Raw genomic sequence first — 11183 nt, forward strand, 5'->3', positions numbered from 1 at the left:
TGGGGAACTCTTTCCCTACGTAAATACTGGTGAACTTGCTTTTTTTTAATCTATCTCTGAGTGAAGGTGATTAAATTAGAAAAAAGAACATAGCCAAAAAGGCCATCACAGTGACAACTCGAGAAGAAGCAACAGAAAGAACATGGCCGAAAAAGCCATCACAGTGTTGGTACAAATTGAGAGAAGCAACCGTATGACACATTCTGTAAAACCCGAGATAAAAGCTCCCCTGAGAGGTTTCCCAAGGCCCCTCCTCATCAAGCCGCACCTGGAGAATGAGAAAGCCCTTCTTTTTGGGTTTAAGGTGGTGAAAATTTACTGACATAAACAGAAGCAGTCGGGAGTTTTGAGGTTTTAGAGGATCACATGCAGAAGACTGATACATCCTATGTGTTCTTCATGCATTATCTAATCTAGTCTGCCCTTGCCAGTACTTCCCTTGAGAAAGAACGGCTCTTTTCCCCTCCTCCAGAAGCTTATTTCAACATCATCATCTTGTGTTCTCCTAAAGTTGATTAAGAAGCTCCTCTGATAGGGAGCTTGAGCAACTGAGTTCATAGACTGCTCATGTTAGTATATGGTTAAATTCATTAACCTATGATGGCAGTGGAAGAATCCAGAATTGATGCTTCTGAATTTGGAAAAATGTCTTCTTCTTTTTTTCCTCATTTGAAATTGTAAAAATAGAATCCTTATGTATTTGGACCGAGAAAAAAGATCCAGAACATCATGAGTACCAGTCTTGATCTTACCATTCCTAACTTTCCAAGTAGTACTGGCATCTCTTGTCCAGACAGTTTCTCTACTACAGGATGACTAACACAATTTGGGAGACTTTGAATATCAAGCAAAACTCAAAACTCTTCCATGGCCATATACAGCCTGATGACTTTGTAATCATCTGAACCAATTCATTAGAATCTGTCCATATTTGTAAATTTGCTGCCCGGTAACAGTGCTCCTTTGATCTGTTGGAGATGTCCCCTGGCTATCGCTTCAAAGCTGCTTCCTGTGACACCCAAAGCAAACTGATTATGGAATGTCATAACTGAGTCCCACAGTGCTTCTTTATATACAAATTGTGTAAACAGTAGGACACCAAGAGAGATTACGAACAAGGGATACAGGAGACAGAGTAATAGGATGATAACGTAAGATTTGAAACCTTGCTAACAATATATTGCAACACAGCTCATAGGTGATGTTTTGAGAAGCTACCTGCTTACTATGATTCATACATAGTGTGATATTGAGGATGAAGAAAAATCAGAAAAAGGGTCAGAAAGAAATTGATAATAGAATCACCCGACCATCTTTTGGTGCTCACACCCAAAACCATGACAGCCAGATTTGTTTAGAAAATTCACATGGGAAAAACACATGCCACATAGATTATGGTTCTTATATACCACAAAAGAAAATTAAGGAGAAGAAAACAGCACCAAGCCATTGCATATTTGAAAAACATGGACCAATGAGCTATTAAATATCTAATACATGAAATTCTTCTAAACGTCTTTTTCCTTGTGAAACCAGATGTAGGAGCTGAATACAACAGCACCCAGCCATTGCATATTTTCAAGTAACAGATATGCCTCCTACCAACTTCCACCAGTTGATACAACTAATTATAATGAATTCAGACTGTTGCACACAATTTTTTTTGGGGATTCAACGCATCTGCAGAAAACTGAAGAAAATATGAATCCAGTGTATTCAACTGTATGTCTCTTACTTTTGATATCTGTTTCAGGAGTCCAGAGACTGAAGCACAATGTGTTGATTCATACTGGCATCTCTCGCAGCAAGATTGCAATAGTTCAATGACTTTCTGGCACCTGCAAGATTTTCTAAGTGATGTCAGCAACATATAGGTATGAAGGTTCTTTATGCCATGTTAGTCGAATAATATCAACAAATTCATAGGCGAGAAGGTTATTTTTTCCAATGCTATGTTCTTGAGAAAACTCAATTGGGAATTAAATGTTATTTCTATTAATAAAAATTTAATCTCTGATTAAAAGATGTGTTCACTATAAACCATTATAAAGCATTTTGTTCTCCAGCCTATACTACCAATAACAGGGTGCAGTTTGTTTGGTCAGTCTCATCAGATATGCTGAAATGGTTGGCCCACTAAAACTTGTCTTGCAACTTAATTGCAGCAGAGAAAATTATGTGGTGAATCTGATAATTGGACATTTAGGAGATGGTCCAAATAGGCCACATGTCAAATTTCAGACCCCAATATAATCACCTACATAAGTGGCATACCCAGCTATATATGCCCATGCATCCTCATAGTGGTCCATGTATCTTTTTAGCAGTCTCAAATTTTTCAATGCTTGTTTTTTCACTAATTCATCTCCATTTGGGCTGAACTCTGCATGTAACTAGGAATATAACATCCATGTCTGACACATTAATACAGTATTAATAGGCAGGCCTTGGTGCAACGATTTGATTGAATAGTCATGGTACAAGTCTGGAAACAACCTCTCAGAAGAAACAAGGGTAAGGCTACATACTTTATGACCCCCCGTAGACCCTACAGTGGTGGAAGCGTACTTCACTCGGTACACCCTTTTTACGCAATAAGATATAAATAGTTACACATAGGTGATGACGATGATAATGATGATAATTAAACTATAATAATAACAACAATAATAATATATAAATCAGATTTCCTCCAGTCCACCTAGAGGGGCTTCTACACTGTCCAAACATCTGATTTAGCAGCAGCTTAATGGGGGCCTGGATTTTGTGGATAGTAGACTGAAGGTCTCCTTGCTCACATATCTCATCTGAAACAGAGTTTGTCATGTAACATAAAAGAAAATTTAAAAGCTTAGACTATGGAAGAGTGCATTAATGCTCAGAGTACTAGTAGGCATGCAAGGACATGCTAGGAGATGCAGGCCAATACATGGAAGGAGTTCGACCGAATCAGGAAAAAAAATTTGACATGGCTAATCCAGACAAAATTTGATAGCCACCACCTGTCAGTGTAGCACTATGACAGCAGGCAGCAAGAAACCCATTCATAAGCAAAAGTAGTGCAACTGTTTTTTCGTGCAGGATATAAAAATCTTTGAGGTTCTGGTTTTGGTCCTTGTTGACATGCATTTTTACACCTCCAGGAAGATAAGAGGGGGCTTGTCACAGCATAGGAAGCATAGTTTCAAGAAACTACTTCAACGAGAATTTAAACGACACTCTAAAAAAATTGTCAAGTTGTCATAATCCTCGACCCTTTAGTGAAAAGTTCTTTCTAAGAAACATTTGACAGACATTAAATCACAAAATCCTAACAAACTAGAGCTCCAACATGCCTGATAAAAAAAAAAAGCGCTCACCTCTGTCCATGTATTAGAATTACCACTTTGCATCAACAATACTGACTTTTGAGAGTTGGGTAAATCACCTACTAAATTTCTTATTGGTATTAATTTCCATCAAACCTCACCATAGAAAGGTACAATGAACTACAATTTCAGGGGGGATTGGAAATGTGAGCTCCAAGATCCTCTTGCTTGCCCAAAAGCCTCTATCTGATACCCCAAGGAACAAGCACATTGTTCTTACCTTTGAGCTTATATTCCTCTCTTTTGACTGCTTGAACTTCTTTGAGCTTGGACCCCCCACCTCCCAAAAAAAAAAAAACTTTTTTCTGTTCCCCTTTTCCCCTTTCTGAAGCTGCTTATATGTATTTTTATTCACCCAAAGAAAAGAAATGGGAGCTACCTTTGGCAGATTTCAAAGAAAACCTCTCTAACTCTATGCATATAAGTGGATAACTAAAGCCACCAGACCCTGTCATGAAACAAAACTCATCATATTACTTTACTCAACTCTCCAAGAGAAGCCACACAGCAACGACTTGGGTCAGCCACACAAAATAATCCAATAAATATCAAACCACATCCCATGATGGTACTGGCGATCATGCTCCTATGTTATATTTGGGCTATAGAGGGAAGCTCGCCTTGATAGGCTGAAGAGGGATCCTTTAACCTAGATAAATTATATTGTAGTACCTAGATAAACATATATATGACATTGCCATGCCAGCCCCAATAACAACCCAGCCCAAGTTAACAATTACAATCAAAAGTCATCAGTATAATATTTCTCTTAATGCTATATGGTTAGATACGTGCATGATTATGAAACAAGAAAAGCAATGAAATAGTCATCATCTCACAGCCAAAGTCTGAATCAACTAATATGTGTCAATAACAATTTTATTTAAGGCACTATAAAAGGGAAAATTTTGCACAGCTGTTTTGTTAACAGAGGTGGAGTTTTGGCATGTATGGAGGGAATACAACCATCCAGCAGATTGCATGACCGGGGTCAGGCATCAACAAGTGTGGTGGGATCCCAATCAGTTCCCTAGAGAGTTAATTGATCTGATTCAAAGGGATGCCGCAGGACATGTTTATTACAGAATATATCTGGGCTTGTTTTCCTATTTGGGATACTGGATAGCACTTAGGAGGGAATGCCCTCCTTGTATGGATTATCCTTACCCCTCTTTCTGAGGGGGGTTCCAGGATGATGCTTCTCCATAATTTTCTCTTTTAATATAAATCTTACTTATCCCAAAAAAAAAGTTCCACTAGAAAATTATGATATTATAGAAGCTCTAACATGTGCATGCTACATTGCATTTCTATTTGAAAAAACAACGGAAACCCTGGAATAACACAAGTTGAATAAAAAGAATCGCTTTTGTCAAAATTTGTGCTGAAAATAGGTTGTGCCCTACTTGTCAGTTGATTGATCCTTCATTGCTGACCTAGGGCGAGATCAGATGGATACCTGTGTCAGGCTAATAATATGGTCACTTCTTGCACACAGTTCATATGCAGAACTCAGCCAAAAAACTCCAAGATGCAGCAAAACCAATCAACCAAACAAAGTAGAACTACCTTGCAGGAGAAGAATAAAAATAGAAGAGCAAGCTAAGAACTACAGCTTGCTCACATGGTGGCTCTTGTATTGATGATTTCCTGGTTGGTGACTTATTCTTATCAGTATTGAAAATTATCAGCAAATGATAGCTAACAATTATTAAACTGTAATGAACCTAAGTAATAAATTTCAACGATGAATTAATATGAAATAAGATGATCCTATTTGGTTTTCGTACATTGGTGTTCACTATAAATGGACCCAATTTTATCCATCTGTAATCATAGAAATGGTTCCGTTGGCACAAATCCAAAATTTTTATAGAAACACAGAGAAAATAAAATGAAACCGCATTGAAGTTGGAACCGAAACCGCAGCGTGAGGAAAACAGAATACCCAAACATAGCAATGAGTTCGAAATCACCAAAACAGACGAAAGAATCAAAGGTGTAGTAATCACTCAAGAAACAGGGCATGTTGAGTTTTGATGATTCAAGGAAGTAGAACGAGAGGAATTTCTAGATTTTAAAACGAAAACCATTAATTATACCTCTTAGACATGAAATTGTTCTTGGAGAGGCAAGCCTGAATATCGCAGGCCTCCTTCTTACAGGGCTCTTTGCTGGGCTGCGGCATCTTTCCCTCTTGCTTGAAATATCTCCAAATCCAGAATCTCCGTATATCAAACGCAACGTGCAGGCACCAATCTTTGTTACAAGATGGTTGCAGCCGACTTGATATATCTATATATATATATACAAATTTGTAAGGGTGGTGTGTTAATCCATGCTTGTAGCCTCTTCTCGGTGTGGGTAGTTGTCAAATGATAAATTACTGTAGTGGCATCCAAGGGTCTCTATCAAGGATTCCATCTCCCTTCTACTAAGAGCGTTGTCTTCTCGCAGAATCCCAGGTGGTCAAGTGTTCAAAACAAAAGCCGGCGATCGGTTAGGGCTTGTTTGGCCAGTTTAATTTTACTGGTGATGGTTAGGGCTCTTAGAAAGCGAAATATCGATGCGCTAGCATCCAATGGGATCACAGCGGTTTGAGTTCCAACTGATCCACGTGTTGCATTTCAAGAACCGCGCGGCAGAAAAACGAATCTATGATTATGTACAACATCTTTTCACCATTAAAAGAAAAAAAAATATATATATATATATAAATCAAAGTTTGGGACTAGTCAAACGTCGACCTGTCGACCAGTGTGAACCCTTAATTTTCAATGTTTTTTCCCTTTTTGGTTGAGCAAAATCGATTTGAATACCCTGCGTTAGTTAGTAGGACAGAAATTCTTTGTTGATTGGAGCGAGAGAAATGGATTTGGAGTCAGTGAAGAGATTATTAGAGAGAGGAGGAAATGCGAGCGAGAATGCCTCGATCGATGCAGTGTCCAACAAAGCGAAATTCTTCGACCCTTTTATCTTGGAAGGCATTCAAGTCGATGTCATCGAACCAGGTCGAGTCGTCTGCTCCATGAAAGTTCCTCTTCGTCTTCTGGTAAGTTCACTTTCTGCCCAAAAAAAAAAAGGATAAAACAGGAAATTGTTCTTTGTGGATTTTGAGTTGGGTTTTCTTTTTTCTTACTGGATTCAGAATTCTGGTAATTTTCTTCACGGCGGGGCTACGGCATCTTTGGTAGATATAGTTGGATCAGCAGCAATTCATTCAGTTGGAGCTCCAACAACCGGTGTTTCTATTGAGATCAGTGTTACATACTTGGATGCTGCTTTTGCTAAAGTGTGTACAACTGACTTCTCTTTCCATGGATTTATCTTTATGTTTTATTTTCACATCGTTATGGACTTTGATTTTTCGTTAGAGGGTTGTTTCCTTGATTCAGATTTTGAAGAATCCCAAGTTTTGTTATTTACTTTCAGTCGAAATTGACCAGCTTTGACGTTATAGAAGCCCAAATTCTGTTTCATCTCGTATGGGAAAATGGTTGTTGCTGTTGTTGAAGATAATCGATAATTCTATCAAGTCCCTTTTCATTTTTTAAAATTTCATCGAGATTGGAGATTGTGAGTCCACCTGAGTGGATATTTCAGCCTGGAGATTTGTGAATGAACGCATTGGGACCTTTCTTGCGATCATGGGTCTGTTGGACGATTTGATATTAAACTTTGTCTCCCAATACAGGGATTGTAGTGATTGTTGCTACTTGTAGGATTTAGTTCCCAAGTTTCATAGCCACGCCCGTAATCTCACATGAATCAGAGGAGAAGTATGGGCAGATGAACTGATCTGTCGAGATGGGGATGGCTGTCTTATTGTTCTGTTTTCCTAGAATTTGTTTAGGAGAAAACCACCAAACTTTTAGAAGCCCTTGAGATTCTCTGGCATGTTTGTGTCTCTACGTGTTTTATTGGAACTTCTAGAGGGTACAGAAAACCTGAGACCTCAGGTTTTGGTTGGACAGCTTGATGGCATCAAGAACTAAGGCCATTAAATAAATTATTAAGATGGAAGGAACAGGGTTACTACCCATTCTTCAAGTAGACAAGACACTAGTCCCAAACAAATTCCCAATTGAAATGTGGAAAAAGCCTAGCATTTTGTATTCTAGCTTGACTGACCAGGTTGTGTTTCATGATTATGAGTATAAATAAAATGACAAATCAATAGAGGAAAAGCATTATGGGCCTATTTTCAAATAGATGTGATATTAGATTGCATTAACTACAAAGGCTCATAGCTAGTGAGTCACACAATGAAATTTTAGGAGGAAGTTATTGCTACCCACCTAAAGAAGGAAATATTATTTTAGAGAACCAATTTGGCTTTATGCCATGAAGATCCATAGTGGAAGTTATTTCCTTACTTACAAGACTCATGGAAGGATATAAAGAGGTCAAGAAGGATGGCCATATTGTCTTTATTGACCTAGAAAATGCATATGAAAAGGTCCTTAAAGAGTTAACTTGGCACTTACTAGAGGAGGGAAGGGTATCAATATAAATATGTTGACATAATTAAAGATATGCACGTGGTGTGGTTACTTGTGTTAGAATTGTGGTCATTCAAGATAGTGAGTTCCCAGTTACTATTGGGCTACCTGAAGGATCTGCCTAAAGCTGTATTTGTTTGTGTTCATCATGGATGATATAGTGAGGAACATACAGTTTACCTTTTGTTGATGCATTTGTCTTACTGGTGAGACAAAAAAAGGGTTGATGCCAAGTTGGAGCTATGGAGATCAACCTTGGAATCAAAAGCTAAAGGTAAGTCTAACAAAGTTGGAGTCCGTGGCGGATATCCGTTACCACCTTCACACTCTGAAGGTACTTAACAAGAATGGGAATTAAATATAGTAGCAAGAACTTAATGGAAAACTAACAAAACAAGTAGGTAAATATCTCAGAATAGCACACTGTCTTGGACTTAACTCCTCACAAGTTGTCATGCTTCTCTAACATATCTTCTAATTCTACTGGAAGCACAGCGCTAAGGGTTCCAGGAATGTGACAGAAATCTTCTGCAATAATATTACTGATTGAAGGCCAGTCTGAGGCAGATCCTTGAGCTAAAATATGTGCCTAACCTGTTTCATGGGCCTGTACGGTGTCATGACCATTCTTCAGATGAACAGTGATTTCTGCCTTGAAATATATCAGAGATGCATAGCTTAGGTCTTAGATTTGTATGACTTCAAAGAGTAGATTTGAAAACAAGTATCCATGTATCCCGTTTAGATGGGATAAGGTTATGATGTTATTGTTGTTTACTAAAGTTCCCACAAACTCTGTGTTGCATGGATAGACAAATAGGCTTCTTTCATAAGCAAGGCTTTAGGAACTTCAGGAATCTTAGGGAATAGACTCTTCAATGGTTGGTTTAGCAAGGTTTTCTTCATTATGAGGAGGAAAGTAAAGAAAATATGATGCATTTTCCCAAGACTGTCAGGCAGCTGGAAATGTGATTGTATCTTCCAGAAGTAGAGAACGTGAGCGTAACAAATGTTTTTCTCTTTCATTTTGGTGAAAATTAAAGGAAATCTGCATGCACTTAGGTTCTCTATTTTTAATTACCTGAAAGGACAGTTAAATCTGTTTCATATTCTGGATTATGCTTTCTCTATGTTTTTTTCTTCCCCCATGTTTGTTCGTTTGGTAAGTTAGCTTCCTTTTTGTATAATGGCCTGATTTTGCAAATGGTTGAAAAAAATAGTTGAGGCCATTTTTCCATGCATCACAATTCAGGAGGATTTAAATTATCTCGATGAACCATTAATATTAATTTTCTATTTTACTTTTGTTTGGTTAATTTGTTTTGATGAAATAGTGGGGGATATTTCATGCAATATGCCCTGCTACATTGGATTAAGCAACATGAAATTTAGTTTGACAATCAACTGTTAATATTGATTTTCTATTGTGCTATTGTTTGGTTAACTTGTTGGAGTTGATAATTTAGTGGGGATCATCTAAAGCAATTTGCCCTCAACATTGAATCAAAGTAACGTTGAACATAAATTTTGACAAGAGTTATTTACCATAGGCTTTGCTTGTAAAAGAGTGGGAAAATGGCATCATTTTAGAAATCCTTATCGATGTCCTGTCCTTATGAACCCCATGGAGATGGCTTTTATCCTGGTAAATTTGTTTTATGGTTGCTCTTGTTGAAGCAGGTTCCTTCTAGTTATTAGTAATGGCATTTACTTGATCTCTGTGGCGTATATCAGGTTCCCCTTGGTATTTGTTCAGGCCCTTCAGGGTGATGGCCGTTGCTGATGGCTATTGTTGTATTGTGTCCGTGGCCTGCTAATTCAGATTAACTGTGGGCTGTCTATCATTCTGATGCTTGAAGAATGACTACCTACTCAATAAAGTGTCTGTTTGTAAGAACACATAGGATCCCTTGCTGCTGTTCATATTCTTGAAATGTATTGGAAACTAATAACATATGTTTTGCATCTCCATCTAATTTACATTCTGCTTAATCTATCTGCCAACTGTCTCCTTTATTTGTTTCCCTGGAACCTCTTCAACAGTTTCTGTGAGAAAAAACTCATGCCAGATTATTTACTTGTCATGCTTTAGTTTAGTCATTGGAATTTTGTTTGAATTGGATTATGATGCACATCTTGCATTTACCCAACCCTTAAGATATTTCTCCTCTGGATTTCTTTATGAATCAGTGGCCTTCTGTTCTGCTGGCCATGGTGATTTTCATTTTACATTTGATAAATTGTATGTGGGAAATTTGTTTTGAAGGATCTGGGTTTGCAAGAGTTGAATTGCTTGATTCACAAATTTTGAATCTCCAATTGTGCTTGAGGCATATCTGATGCACAATCATTGTCATGGTTATTGATTCAGGAAGAAATTGAAATTGAGGCCAAGGTGTTACGTGTTGGAAAGGCAATTGGAGTTGTCAATGTTGAGTTCAGGAAGAAAAAGACAGGGAAGGTGTTTGCACAGGGACGTCACACCAAGTATCTTGCTGTGTCTAGCAAATTATAGAGGGTTCTATCACCTATTTGGTCACTTGATTTGATGATATCAAGTTTGGGTCATCTCCACTGTGAAAGGACAAATATTAATTGTTGAACCAATGACATATATATAATCCTGTGCTAATATGTTTAAATTCTTGTATGCCTTGATGTGAGAAGGGCCAACAGCGTTTTAAGATCCCTCACAATTCAGACTGTAAGCAAGAGTAAATTTGAAGTTGGATAGTAGATACTTCTATTGTTGTCTCTTTTTGCACTAAACCCTATTGAAGCCCTCACAGTGAGAGAGAGCATTGAGGTACCATTTAGTTGTGGAACAACATCCTCATAAATAAGATGAAGCACCATTGTTGGCTTCAAATTTTCCTTTTGCTAACTCTACTTTGTTCAGTTTCTACAGGATTTCCATCAGTAGGGCATCCAAATCATGCATTGAGGATGATAATTCAATTGTCAAGTGTAAGGTTTAGAGTGTAATCTCCATCTCAGATGATGTTTTACCATTATTTTCTCTCCTATTGTAAATGTGTGTATCCCATGCGACTGATTACTCATTTTGGTTGGGGAGGTGATATGGACTAGAAGGTATGCACTCACAATTAATAAAGGACATTTAAGGCCAAGGGAGGTGGTGGTCTAGTGGTGTTAGGCTCACTCCCATGTGGTTTGGTACCTCATGTGTTCGGGTTCAAATCCCCTTTGCTCCTTTTTTCCTCACATTGGGCAGCTGTGTACTCTCGCCTGGGCATGAAATCACTACCGGCTTCTATGGATTATACTAGGTCTCCAATGGGGCTACCCTAAT

At 38.0% G+C, this 11183-nt stretch overlaps 2 protein-coding genes across 2 annotated transcripts; one reads left to right on the top strand and one right to left on the bottom strand.

Moving 5' to 3' along the window:
* Positions 1–518: 518 nt before the first annotated feature.
* On the bottom strand, positions 519–5650 carry LOC149021282 (Cox19 family protein (CHCH motif)). Its single transcript, XM_089147080.1, has 3 exons — positions 5471–5650; positions 1736–1838; positions 519–1009 (listed from the first exon to the last, which is right to left on the bottom strand). Exons 1-3 carry the CDS (start codon positions 5554–5556, stop codon positions 989–991), a joined length of 210 nt encoding a protein of 69 aa, XP_089003206.1. The 5' UTR covers positions 5557–5650; the 3' UTR covers positions 519–988.
* Positions 5651–6110: 460 nt separating this feature from the next.
* On the top strand, positions 6111–10831 carry LOC149021283 (Thioesterase superfamily protein). Its single transcript, XM_089149545.1, has 3 exons — positions 6111–6420; positions 6517–6660; positions 10242–10831. Exons 1-3 carry the CDS (start codon positions 6238–6240, stop codon positions 10383–10385), a joined length of 471 nt encoding a protein of 156 aa, XP_089005671.1. The 5' UTR covers positions 6111–6237; the 3' UTR covers positions 10386–10831.
* Positions 10832–11183: the final 352 nt, after the last annotated feature.

This window comes from Hakea prostrata, chromosome 3 (genome assembly GCF_041222555.1).
Source record: "Hakea prostrata isolate BN-2017 chromosome 3, UWA_Hpros_2, whole genome shotgun sequence".
NCBI classification, from domain to species: Eukaryota; Viridiplantae; Streptophyta; class Magnoliopsida; order Proteales; family Proteaceae; genus Hakea; species Hakea prostrata.